The 14,412-nt window shown below is 37.5% G+C and overlaps 1 protein-coding gene across 4 annotated transcripts in view; it reads left to right on the top strand.

Annotated features, from left to right (window-relative positions):
* Nucleotides 1–14,412, top strand: part of SLC44A5 (solute carrier family 44 member 5) — a 427,045-nt gene that overhangs the window by 386,730 nt on the left and 25,903 nt on the right. For all 4 annotated transcript variants that reach the window (XM_059884629.1, XM_024989419.2, NM_001281916.1 and 1 more), the window contains 3 exon segments: nt 477–560; nt 4,757–4,869; nt 11,989–12,120. In XM_059884629.1, coding sequence (XP_059740612.1) covers nt 477–560; nt 4,757–4,869; nt 11,989–12,120 — 329 coding nt within the window.

Consider the following 14,412-nt stretch of genomic DNA (forward strand, 5'->3'; position numbering starts at 1 on the left):
ACCAAGTGTGTTCACTTTGATAACCCATTCAACTGGATGCTAATGATTTGTGTACTTTTCTGCATATGCCTCTTTGTGCCTTCTGCAACAGAGTGTCAAAAGATTAAGAAGGGGAAATTAAATATATTCACTCTTAGCTCTATGGATTTTATAAGTTAGAAGCTGATCTTATTTAAATTCATGTCTTATAGTGAGGTCTCTGCAACACTGAGGGCATGTTGCATATGTTGGAAAAAAAGGTATGTTTACCACTTTTGAAGGCAATGGTTCCTCTGTGTGTAGCTGTAGCTACCTTTGTAGGTTCACCAAAGTGACATCTCATATATTATTGTGGCTAGCAAAGGGGTCACTAGCGATAAATGATTTCTAAAAATATTCTTAGAATATCAGCTTCCAGGTCCGTTTTATCATAATAAGAACATTTCTCTTTAATGGTAGTCAAAAAATAATTGATTTTTTTTCTTCTTTGAATTCAGTGGTATCAATAAAGCCCTTGATGCAAGGGCAATTGGAGTGAAGGTGTTTGAAGACTATGCAATGACATGGTATTGGATTCTCATGTAAGTGAAAACATAAGTGTTTCGTCTCCAGCCCATTCTGAGTTTATCTTTGTAGAATTTCTTTCATCAAATTCCCCATTCATATTCATGAATGAGAGATTGACTCAGATTTCAGTTCCTGCCAGTTTCTTTTTCAGACAGAGTGAAGAGCCCAAAATATTTGGAAATCTGCCCAATATTAGCAGAAAGTTATAAGAATGTAAATTTTAATTTTACTTATTAAATTACTAGTAAGAGTATTCATATATTTCAAGTCCCATGGGGCCTCACTGTGGTATGTGCGTGCCTTTCACCACGTATAACATTTGTCCTTCCCTTGATCTCCAAAGGATCATTCTTATTTTTTAACGCAGCCCTTCCACATAATGTTTGTTATCATCCTCATCAAACTCACTGTACTTATGAAAAGCTGAAAAAGAAAAATGAAGGGAGGAAGAGGTTTTAAATTTTCAGATATAAGATTTGCATTTCTTAAACATAAAGGAAAATGTGTGTACACAGGTACATGCGTGTGATATCCCTAAGGCTGTCATTACTATCTGGCTTTTTGTCACCTTCTTGTACCTTAAGTACCTTAAAGGCATCTATGATTCCCTAGTAATCAAAGAATAAACTGGAAACTTCTTCAGATACTTACAAGAACTCTTACAACCTATCCAAGTTACTTTCTCAGACTTATCTCCATCCATGTTTCTTGATTAACCCTATATTCTAAACACAGCAAATAGCACACCCATTCTCAGACCATCACACCCTTGTGTTTTTGCACATTCTATTCTCTTTCCTAGAATATCCTCCTTTGTGTCCTGGGAAACTTCATCTCATTATTTAAAATCAGCTTTTGTGTCACTTATGATATCTTTTTAACTTCCCTAGATATAATAAATTACTTGCACCTCTGTGTTCCTCATTCATTGTGTGTGTGTGTATATGTGTGTACATATATGTAAACACACATATCTATCTTCTATATAGCACCTACCATCTTGTATTTTATTTACCTGTCTCTTTCCCTCTGATAAACTATGAACTCTTAGTATGGTAACTATGTCTATCTTTTCTTTGTTTTCCAGAGTCCTAGTACGATTCTTGGACAGTAGCTGCTGCTGCTGCTGCTAAGTCACTTCAGTCGTGTCCAACTCTGTGCAACCCCATAGACGGCAGCCCACCAGGCACCGCCATCCCTGGGATTCTCCAGGCAAGAACAGTGAAGTGGGTTGCCATTTCCTCCTCCAATGCATGAAAGTGAAAAGTGAAAGTGAAGTCGCTCAGTCGTGTCCGACTCTTAGCGACCCCATGGACTGCAGCCTACCAGGCTCCTCCATCCATGGGATTTTCCAGGCAAGAGTACTGGAGTGGGGTGCCATTGCCTTAGATACATAGAAAATGTGGGTTTAAGAAACAGTTATAAAAGTACTAGGGGGATAAGATAGATATATTTAAGTAAGGTGCTTATAAAGTCAAAATTGTATTGTGTGTAAAATACTAGGGAGTAGTTTTTAGAGCTAGAGAAGGCGCTGGCACCCCACTCCTGTACTCTTGCCTAGAAAATCCCATGGACAGAGCAGCCTGGTAGGCTGCAGTCCATGGGGTCGCTAAGAGTCGGACACGACTGAGCGACTTCACTTTCACTTTTCACTTTCCTGCATTGGAGAAGGAAATGGCAACCCACTCCGGTGTTCTTGCCTGGAGAATCCCAGGGACGGTGGAGCCTGGTGGGCTGCCGGCTATGGGGTCGCACAGAGTCAGACACAATTGAAGCGACTTAGCAGCAGCAGCAGCAGCAGTTTTTAGAGCTATAAAACTAGATAGTTTTATGAAGTTTTACATTGTTATGCTTTGTCTTAAACAGAGTGATTATTTTCAGTGTGTATTTCAAGATATATCTCCATGGCAGAGATTGTAGTTTACACTTGATAGGAAACTGGTGCCCCTATTGTCAGACCTGAATATCACTAGATAATTTGTCTCTTCTTTATTTTGGCTTTTCTACTCTCACCTGAGTAAGGTATAATTTATAACAGATTCTCCTGTCCTCCTCACACACACTGAAATAGTCTCTACCCAGGGACTAAACACTAGAGCATAAACACCTCCCTTTATTATCAGTTCTTCTGTTCTCATCTGTTTCATACATATAAAGCCAAACACTGACATGCTGGGACTTAGTATACTCAGAATTTTTATGTGGGAATTAAAAACACAAGTAGTCAAGAACTATATTTTTTATTTTTCCCCTCTGATCTTGTTTTTAAAATTTTTATTTTATTTATTTTTATTTTTGGCTGTGCTGGGTCTTGGTTACTACACAGGCTTTTCTCTAGTTGCAGCAAGTGGGAGCTTCTCATTGCGGTGGCTTCTCTTGTTGCCGAGCGCAGGCTCTAGGGCAAGGGCTTCAGTAGTTGCAGTTCTGGGGCTCTGGAACACAGGCTCAATAGTTAATGGCACATGGAGTTGGCTGCTTCACAGCATGTGAGGTCTTCCCAGACCAGGGATTGAACCTGTGTCTCCTGTATTGACAGGAGGACTCTTTACCACTGAGCCACCAGGGAAGCCTCCACCCCCTGCCCCAATCTTTTTTTTAATAACCCTCTTGTCCTATGCCATAGAATAATTTTTCAATCACACTGCATATTTCAGCATTAAAGTATCTGTGGTTTGCTTCTAAATTAAAAGCCCAGGCTCTGTAAGACTGTGCACTGAGAAGGTACTCTGGTACATGCTGTCATCTATCCAGTGACAGTATTATTAATAGTTTCTTCTTAAAGATAACATCATGACCAACCTAGATAGCATATTGAAAAGCAGAGACATTACTTTGCCAAAAAAGGTCCAGCTAGTCAAGGCTATGGTTTTTCCAGTGGTATGTATGGATGTGAGAGTTGGACTGTGAAGAAGGCTGAGTGCCGAAGAGTTGATGCTTTTGAACTGTGGTGTTGGAGAAGACTCTTGAGAGTCCTTTGGACTGCAAGCAGATCCAACCAATCCATTCTGAAGGAGATCAGCCCTGGGATTTCTTTGGAAGGAATGATGCTAAAGCTGAAACTCCAGTACTCTGGCCACCTCATGCAAAGAGTTGACTCATTGGAAAAGACTCTGATGCTGGGAGGGATTGGGGGCAGGAGGAGAAGGGGATGACAGAGGATGAGATGGCTGGATGGCATCACTGACTCGATGGACGTGAGTCTCAGTGAACTCCAGGAGTTGGTGATGGACAGGGAGGCCTGGCGTGCTGCGATTCATGGGGTCGCAAAGAGTCGGACATGACTGAGCGACTGAACTGAACTGAACTGAACTGAAAGATAACATCTAAAGACAATAGGCTCGGTAACTGTGCCAGGCTGTCTGTTGCTATTTGGAAATGTGCAGATATCACCAGCAATGTTAGGTCTTAATAGAGGCATCAGCCAAATTTCCAATTTTAGTGAGTTGTCTTTGATGAAATCACTTAGAAAAATCCAATATGACTTTAACCTGGATATATAGTGAGGTTGGGAAGAAGTACCTCCAGTACTCAATCAAACCCCAGGAAGAAATTAAAACAAGGAAAATAGTCATGTTCTTGATTGCTTGATAAAGTCACATGGCCCAGGAGACACAGAGGCCTTATCCCGGCTCCAGATAATGGCCCACAGATCACTGGGGATCTGAAATAAGTGTCTGGTGATGTTAGACATCACAAATGATTAGAGATAATTAGACCAGAATGATAATGGCTACAAAATCATGGATTCAGGAACTGTGTAGGACAATTATTTAGCTTGTCTTTCTGCCCTAAGATTGTTTTCTTACTGCTAGTTATATCACATATGGTTTTCATTAGTGACCAGGTATCTAGAGCTGCAATAACGTCTCATGGATATGCTTTGTTGCTTATTACTTGGTGCATAAGTATGAAGGAAAAAAATAGGACTGCGGCAGATAGGAATTGTGATTTTTCCTGAAACAACTATGGACACAGAATTTGCATTTACCTAGGCACCAAAAATGATTCATTTATCAAGTTCTGATGATCCTATTGTTTCCCTTGAAAGTCTTAACAGAAAGAATTGCTTATACTTTTTAATGTCATAAATGTTTCTACAGTCAGATAAAATAATCGAGAATTATTTTGAATAGAAATAAGTGTTGTCTTGCTATGTTTGGTATGTTTAGCACACTGGCCCCCTATGTTTGTTGTGCCTTTTATCCTCCAGTGGCCTGACTATCGCCATGTTCCTCAGCTGGATGTTTGTGATGCTCCTGAGGTTCACAGCTGGATTGCTTTTCTGGATCTTCACCTTTGGTGTGATTGGAATCATAGCTTATGGTAGGTATCCACCCATCTTAAAATCACCAAATATCAAAATAATCTTTTTCTTTTCAGTTGCCATTGTCAATAACCAGAAAGCATTTTACTTCGAGTGAATTTAATCCTTCTTTACTGTCTTCCTAAAGGTGTTAAATTGAGAAAAATTACTTAATTCTGCATACAGTGTCTCTGTTACTTCTTTCTTCTTTATCCTGGTGGGGGTAAGTGCTATCAAAATATTCTTCTCTTTTTCTCTACAGTCTTTGATCTCATATCTCAAGAGTATTAAGGAGCAGGTGAAAAGAATCCCATTTAGGTTAATGAAAACTATTTCAGACAGTTTCTTTTAGTCTTTTTACTTTTTATCTGATCAAAGGCCCAGGTCTGCATAGTTATAGATGTGTGATCGATCTATTTTTCTCTTTCAACTTAGGACTTTTAATCCAGGTACTGTCACACACTTTAATAATTGGCCAGTACTCCATAATGGGCCATCACCCTCTAGAGGCAAGTATTCTGAATTACACTTATTGGATGGAGAGTTACTTTACTTCTAGGTTGAACTCTAATTATTAACTCAGTTCTGCCAAATGCAGTACAGGTGAAATCCGAACATTAAAAAAAGAATTGGGCTTCCCTGGTGCCTCAGATGGTAAAGAATCTGCCTACAATGCAGGAGACCTGGGTTTGATCCTTGAGTTGGGAAGATCCTCTGGAGAAGGAAATGGTTACCCATTCCAGTATTCTTGCCTGGAGAATTCTATGGACAGATGAGCCTGGTGGGCTACAGTCTACAGGGTCATAAAGAATCAGTGAACAGTATAGCACTTCTTCTCAGCCTTCTAATAAACATATGAGCCAGTATATGAATGTTTGAGAGGTTTCTATTCAAAAGAATGATTTTCCTACAACACCATTTACATCGACAATGAGACTTTTATAGTCACAGATACCAAAATAACACTATCTTGTTTCTGTCACCCAAAGAAGAAGAGCTTTACACATATCAGTATAAGAATGTAGAATACCCAAAATCTGTAGTTAGCTTGAGTTCCAGTCCTGTCTCCATAATGTAACTGGAGGACTTGGAAAAGTTTCTGAATGATTATCAACACAATAATGGTATCTCCATCATACCATTACTGTGAGAATTGAATGAGACAATGAATATAAAGCTCTTAGAACAGTCCCTGGAGAAGGCAATGGCGCCCCACTCCAGTACTCTTGCCTGGAAAATCCCATGGGTGGAGGAACCTGGTAGGCTGCAGTCCATGGGGTTGCGAAAAGTCGGACACGACTGAAGTGACTTAGCAGCAGAACAGTCCCTGGAACACAGTAGACACTCAGGATGTCTTGGGTTATTGTTATTATCGTGCTTGTTATCCTCACTGAGTTTCTCAACAGTTGTTTAGGTGACTCCATGTATCATTCCTTATCTGTTCATGCTGTGCAGCCGCCCATGAACCTCATGAAGGAACATAAGAATTGCTGTCTCCTAATCTGAAACTCCCAAGAAAACTTTTTGTCAAAAAGCCTTTGTTTTCTTGCTCGGAGCTCAAAGTATCCCCTGCCCTTTTCTGTCTTAGAGTTTGGGCATGTGAACAATTCTCATTGATTATAAAAAATTAAGAGTTACATAGGGGATAGCCATATAATGCCATGGTTATAAATATGTATTTGGAATTTGGAAAAAGCACAGTTCTCTGCAAGTACATAGTTCTGTATTTCATAGTTTCCTCAACTGTATAACAGGAATCTCTGAGTGTTAAATAAACAATGTATATAAAGTACTTAGAGAGCCGCCATAATAATTGTTCAATAAATGGTATTTATTGTTTTATTATTATGCAGGAATATTATTAAGGAAAGAGGACTTGAAGCCCAGGGAACATACTTTTTAACGACAAACACACACTAGGACAGGAATGAGATAGGAACAGAAAAATAAATTGGAAAATTACTGCTGAGACTTTCACATCCACCAGTGTGAAGGAACTAAATAATCTGAAGGGTCCTTTTGCTATGAAATGATGGCATATTATATTGTATTGTTTTATTTAGTTTTTTCATGAGCTTATTAGAAATGAAGTATCCCAGAAAGCAAAACCATTTTCAACCCACAAGCTAAAAAGTGGGGAACTGAGCAGGAGGCTCATGTGAGATTATGGGTAGATCATACCAGTGCTACAATCAGGAGACTCAGAGCCAGCAGAGGAGTAGAGGGTCAGGCCTGAAACTCCTGGGGTAGGTGCTGGATCCTGGAAAACGCATAAAGTGACCCTAGTTTGGTAGTACCCTTTGGTTGCCAATAGAAATAAATATGAATCCTCTCTAGATGGAAGCACCTTCAATTCAGATCACCAGGTTTCAACAGATTAAAATGAACAATGTATGAGTTGCAATCAAAGATTTCCAAACATGTATGGAAATGGTCTTTTGCAAGAAACAAAACAAACGACAAGCCTCAGATTGAGGTCGCTAAGAGATTCAGAAATGGACTGATACAGAACATGAATTAATGTTTAAGAATTAAAAATACAACTAAAAAATAAGAAATCATCAAAAATATTTAGGCATACATGAAGATGAATCAAATAGAACTTTTCAAAACAAAGCAATAAAGTGTTATATTCAAAATTAAATAAGTTAAATAGTAAAATAGATAATTAATGAACTGAAAGATGAAACTCTGAATTAATTACCCAAAATACAGCAGAACATGAACAAAGGACAAAATATGATTCTGTACTTAAGAGAGATAGAGAATAGATTGAGAAGGGCCCAACATGTATCAGCATATTTGAAAGGTATTGACTGAGAATTTTCTAGAACTGATGAAAGATATAAATTCAAAGATACAGGAAGCTCTACCAAGAAGAATAAGGGAAATGACATCCATATCTAGTCGTACATTTTCCCATTTATTCATTCAACAAATATCAGTTGTGCAGCTGCTATGTATAGGCACTATTCTAGGCTCTTGAGAAAGAACAGTAAACAAAAAGACAGAAGTTCTTACTCTTTTGATGCTCATAACCTAAGCGAATTATCTATTAGAAGGTGATACTTGCCACAGAAAAAAGAAATAATGGACACTGAAGGGGGATTGAGAGTATCATGGTAGGGCAAGGAGTACAAATTGCAGTATTAGTAGAGGAGGCATTTTTGAGAGGAGATCCAAGAAAACACTTGAAGGAGAAAATGGGATTAGCCCCTGGAGATACAGAAGAAGTTCCAGACAGTAAGTACAGTTAGAGCAAAGTCTTAAAGATGGGAGCATGTTGAAGAAATGGTTAGAATGCTTACATGGATGAGTGTACCAAATAAACAGGAGATTAGGAGATATGGACTTTCTGGAGGGCCAGAGACTTAGATTTTTTACTCTGAGTGAAGTAGGGAGAAAAAGTAGGGTTTTGAGCAGAGGAGAGATGTGAAATGATCATGACTTTAGTCCCTGGTGGCTCAGACAGTAAAGAATCTGCCTGCAAGGAGACTTGGGCTCAATCCCTGGGTCAGGAAGATTCCCTGGAGAAGGAAATAGCAACCCATTCCAGTATTCTTGCCTGGAGAATCCCTTGGATGGAGGAGCCTGGCAGGCTTCAGTCCACACAGAATTGGATACAACTAAAGAAAAACCTCTATTTCTGCTTTATTGACTATGCCAAAGCCTTCGACTGTGTAGATCACAATAAACTGTGGAAAATTCTGAAAGAGATGGGAATCCCAGACAACCTGATCTGCCTCTTGAGAAATTTGTATGCAGATCAGGAAGCAACAGTTAGAACTGGACATGGAACAACAGACTGGTTCCAAATAGGAAAAGGAGTTCGTCAAGGCTGTATATTGTCACCCTGTTTATTTAACTTCTATGCAGAGTACATCATGAGAAACGCTGGACTGGAAGAAACACAAGCTGGAATCAAGATTGCCGGGAAAAATATCAATAACCTCAGATATGCAGATGACACCACCCTTATGGCAGAAAGTGAAGAGGAACTAAAACGCCTCTTAATGAAAGTGAAAGTGGAGAGTGAAAAAGTTGGCTTAAAGCTCAACATTCAGAAAATGAAGATCATGGCATCCGGTCCCACCACTTCATGGGAAATAGATGGGGAAACAGTGGAAACAGTGTCAGACTTTATTTTTCTGGGCTCCAAAATCACTGCAGATGGTGACTGCAGCCATGAAATTAAAAGACACTTACTCCTTGGAAGGAAAGTTATGACCAACCTAGATAGCATATTCGAAAGCAGAGACATTACTTTGCCAACAAAGGTCCGGCTAGTCAAGGCTATGGTTTTTCCTGTGGTCATGTATGGATGTGAGAGTTGGACTATGAAGAAAGCTGAGCACCGAAGAATTGATGCTTTTGAACTGTGGTGTTGGAGAAGACTCTTGAGAATCCCTTGGACTGCAAGGAGATCCAACCAGTCCATTCTGAAGGAGATCAGCCCTGGGATTTCTTTGGAAGGAATGATGCTAAAGCTGAAACTCCAGTACTTTGGCCACCTCATGCGAAGAGTTGACTTATTGGAAAAGACTCTGATGCTGGGAGGGATTGGGGGCAGGAGGAGAAGGGGACGACAGAGGATGAGATGGCTGGATGGCATCACTGACTCAATGGACGTGAGTCTCAGTGAACTCCGGGAGTTGGTGATGGATAGGGAGGCCTCACCTGCTGCGATTCATGGGGTCGCAAAGAGTCAGACACGATTGAGCAACTGATCTGATCTGATCTGATCTGAAAGTGACTTAGCACGCACACATAAGATAGGAAAGGTGTGAGTGGAGCAAGCTTGGTTTAGAAAGGGGATTGATCAGAAGTGTAATTTTGAATATGTGGAGTTTGAGATATATATTAGGCATTAAGATGGAGATGTCACATAGGCAGTTGAATGTACAGAGTTAGAAAGAGATAGTTAGCCTAAATAAATATATTTAGGAATCAGGATTATTAGAGCCATGAGAATGGCTGACATCACCAAGAAATTAGGTGTAGGTAGAGGTGTGGACCAAAGACTGAGTTCAGAGGCCCTGCAACATTAAGAGGTCAGAGAGAAGAGAATGGAACAGCAAAGACAACTGAGGAGAAATGGGTCTTCTTTGAAAACTAAAAGGATGTGATGTTATAGAAGCCAAGTTTAAAAAAAAAAAATGGAGGGGGTGATAAACCATGTCAAATGAGGCAGATAGGTCAAGAAAGATAAGAACTGAGAATAGACTTTAGATACATAAATATGGCAAGATCAGTGGTAATCTGATTAGGGTAGTTTTGGTATCATAATGAGGAAGAAAAGCCTAATTAGAGTGGATTGAGGGAAGACTGGAGGAGAAGAATTATAGACAGACAATATACATGGCTATTTGGGAGAGTTTTATTGCAACGAGGGACAAGAAATCAGGCAGTGAATAGGGATAAGACTGTCAAAAGTAGACTTTCTTTTGTTTTACTCTTTAAGGTGAAAGAAAGGAAAATATGTTTGTATATTGTTTGGAATGATACATTAGAGAGCAAGAAATTAATGATTGTGAAAGTTCAGAATACCAAAGACAAAATATTTTAAAAACGATCAGAGAGAAAAGACAGATTGCCTACAAAGGAACAGTTAAGCTGAAGAAGACTTTTTGACAGCAACAAAAGGAGCAAAATAATACCTTCAAAGAGCTAAGGAAAAAATAATGGTCAGCCTACAGCTGTACACTCAGCAAAACTATCTTTCAAGAATGAGAGTAACATTGAAGATATTTTAAGATAAGTAAAAACTAGAGTTTACAAGTAGACATATATTAATACTAAAGGAGTGCCTACTTCTAGAGGGAAAAATGATTCAGCAAAAATGTATGAGATGCAAGAATGAATGGTGAGCAAAGAAAATTAATTGGTAAATGTGTAGGTAGGGCTTCCCTGGTGACTCAGACAGTAAAGAATTCCCCTGCAATGCAGGAGACCTGGGTTCAATCCCTGGGTTGGGAAGATCCCCTGGAGGAGGGCATGGCAACCCACTCCAGGATTCTTGCCTAGAAAATCCCCATGGGCAGACGTGCCTGGCAGGCTATAGTCTGTGAGGGGTCACAAAGAGTTGGACATGACTGAGGGACTATCAGCACAGCACAGAACTTAAGAAACTTTGTACAAAATAATAATAATATTCAATTTTTTAAGGTATAACTGTATATAAGTAAAATACAGAGAAATAATCAGACTGGAATGATTATTGAATAATATAAGGTTCTTATATTTCCTGAGTTGACTTTAGACTTGGTTAGTAAGTACACAGTCAATTTTCAAGAGTAATTTATTATAAAAATATAGTAGATATCTCTAAACCAGTAAAGGGGGAAAACAATTAAGTTAACAAACAAAAACTGATCGGTTTTTAAAGAGCAAGAATTGGAAGTGTTGATACAAAGTAGAACAGGAAATACAAAAACAAAGAAGGTTGAAACAAAAGTAAATATAACAATACCTTAAATATATTAAGCTCACCAATTAAATATATTAAGCTCATCAATTAGAATACAGAGATTATCAGGTCAGATTAAAATATAAACATACAAATTGGAGCTGTGTTCTTTACAGAAGTTACAAAAGCATAAGGAAATTGGAAGTTTGAAAGTGAAGGGATACAGAAAATACTGTATTCCTATGTATCTTCCCAGAGATACTTTATGTATGCATAAGAAAATACATATATTATTTTTACTTCTTATATGAATTATAGAATATTTTATATAATTTTTATAATTTTATATTTTTTTACTTTTTTCATTTAACAAAGCATCTAGTGATCATTCACTATCACTAGAGACTTTCTCCTCTATATGGAAATACGGTATTCTACTGTGCAAATATACTATAATATTTTTAACCAGTCATTACTGATGGACATTAAAGTTGTTTCTAATTAAAAGGACATTTAAAATTGGGTGTTGCCATGGTCATCCAAAAAAATACTGAAAAAATTTATATTGCATATGATAGCACATTTAGACTGTTGGATACACATAAAATAGTTAATGTGTAAATAGGAATCTTTCATTTGTAAAAATGACCATGCTAATCAATTTCATGTAGATGTGTGCTTATATTTCAGAAAATAACATTTTATATTAGTCTACTTTTCTCTCTTTTTCAAGGAATATGGCGCTGTTACCTAGAATACAGCCGTCTTCAGGAACAGCCAAGTTCTCGCTTAAATGCATATACCATTGGGATTCAGACTGACATAAGCATGTACTTTCGCCTGAAACAAACATGGTTCGCACTTAGTGAGTGGATTTTAAAATTTTGCTTTGTTAAAATTGTAATAACCAGAAAGCATTTTTTGTCTAAAGAAAACTTGTGTTGGTATAACTTGTTAAATACATCTATTGGTAACATCATTAAAATAAGTATCTATAATACTACTAGCCATAGTAAATGGAAAGTCATTGAGGGGAATTTATTATATAATCTAAGAAAATGTTACTGTACAATGATCTCAAGCTATTTGCCTTCAACTTAACATGAGTTGGATATAGGCGTTTATAGCCATTAATCTAATATCTAAGAAATGAATTTTAAAAGGAAAAAATGCTTGATATTTCAAACTTGCATTTAAAAACAGAAAAAGAAAAAAGAAAATGAAGAAACAAGTTTTTCATGGCAGGACTTTTAAATTTCTTTTTATAGAATTCGAATAATAAGTAATTTTTACAAATTTACAATTTTTAGTGTTTATTTAGATTGAGTTAGTTAAGGGTAATAGTAACAGAATTTTGAAAGGTAGGTGATTTCAAAAATGACTTTAATAGTTTTTATTATACTATTCCTTGTTCTTTACAGGGATTCATGTTCTTTAATCAATATTTAAAAAATGATCTCTAATTACATGGTGCTTTAAAAAAAAATTCATCTTCCTATATTGTTGAAGTTAGAGAGCCAGACAAGTTTGAGGAAGCCTGGTAAGGAGCCCAGACAGCCTAAGAGGAGGGCAGTTATCTTGGAGAGCATCATGATTCCAGAATGGATCCCTTAACATAAATCTGAAAACTTAATTTTGCCACTTCACCCAGAAGTCATTTGGGTGGCTTTCAGAGACAGGCTCGCAGCATGTCACCAGAGTGCCATTGTATTTGTTTACACTATTAGGATACTCTCTCGGAACGCAGACATATCCCACCTAGGACACTGCTTTCCTGGGCACAATGCACATGGGGAATAAGATTACTAATGAGAAAGTTTTTTTAGCAGAGACCCTTGGATAGTCTTGAGAGGTGTTTTCTTCAGGCTCATGCCAAGCTGGATGACCTACCCCGGCTGCACAGAAGCCCCCACCAGATTCCTGTGTCTGCCATATTCAGTGTTTCTCTGTTCCTTGGATAGTGCTAACTCAAAATGCCAAATTCTTGCTCTTTGGGTTCCCATTTCTAGCTCTCATGCAGCTAATTCCTTTCAATAATATAACACATTAGTTTTTTCAAATATGTTTCAGAAGAACTTCATTGATAGCCATTTCTTTTTTTTTTTTTTTTACTATAAAAATCAAGCATCTTGGGACTTATATCCTCATCCCTTTTCCTGAATTTGAGTGATTCTATATCCCTCAGCAGTCCACGTACTGTTACCTATCATTTCTGAAGATGACAAATCTCATCCATTATGTATTGAAACCTATAGTTTTACTCTCAGATGGATGTTAGTTACAGGTTCTATGGTCATCCCATTGCTGTCTTTTAAGGATCTTCAACACAAAATCATTGAGATGATTAGAATCTGCCGTTGGAAAAGTTAAGAGAGGTACTTTGAGGAAAATGCAGAGCTTGCTTTTATTTTCAAGTCTAGGAATACTTATCTTTCCTCAAATGAGTATTGACTTTCATAATCCATTATGAAATAATATCAGATGTTATTTGCTCTGTGCTTATAATTCTCAGCTCCAGTGACAAGGGTATACACGTGAAATTATACTTACTGACAGAAACACTAAGAACATGTGGAGTAATGCACATAAAAATTATCATTTTATGAGTCTTGGATTGTATTAGAAGATGGTTCTATTCTCACTTCTATTAATTATCCCAACCTCCTTGATAAAGTTAGATTTATACCAGCTTCTCTGCAGAGTCTCAGAAAATATGTTTCTATTGTTTGCTCTTATTTAAACAAAAGGAGGGAATATATAAATTCAAAAGGGTGCTAAATTTCTTTAATATAACCATTTAAAATAATATAATTTTGTAAAAGTACAAATTTAATATGCAATGTTCTTTTACAATGCAATTTTGGAACATAAAGTGACTGACACAGTTTATATTCTTAAGTTTATCCAAAGACAATAATGATTTTAGCTTAATATGGCTATACTCCACAGTTTTGGGCTCAGTGTAGCTTTAAAAGAATCAGTTATGCATAAAAACATAAATACACAGTTGAAATAAAAGAAGATGTAGCAGGGAGATGTTACATTACTGAGAACCTCCCACATCTCTGGGTTAACTGGTTACTCCTCACTTGGAAATACTAACTGAGGTATGATAAACATCTGAATCTTAGTGGTATAACAATAGAATAAAATGAGT

Source organism: Bos taurus, chromosome 3, assembly GCF_002263795.3.
Source record: "Bos taurus isolate L1 Dominette 01449 registration number 42190680 breed Hereford chromosome 3, ARS-UCD2.0, whole genome shotgun sequence".
Taxonomy (NCBI): Eukaryota; Metazoa; Chordata; class Mammalia; order Artiodactyla; family Bovidae; genus Bos; species Bos taurus.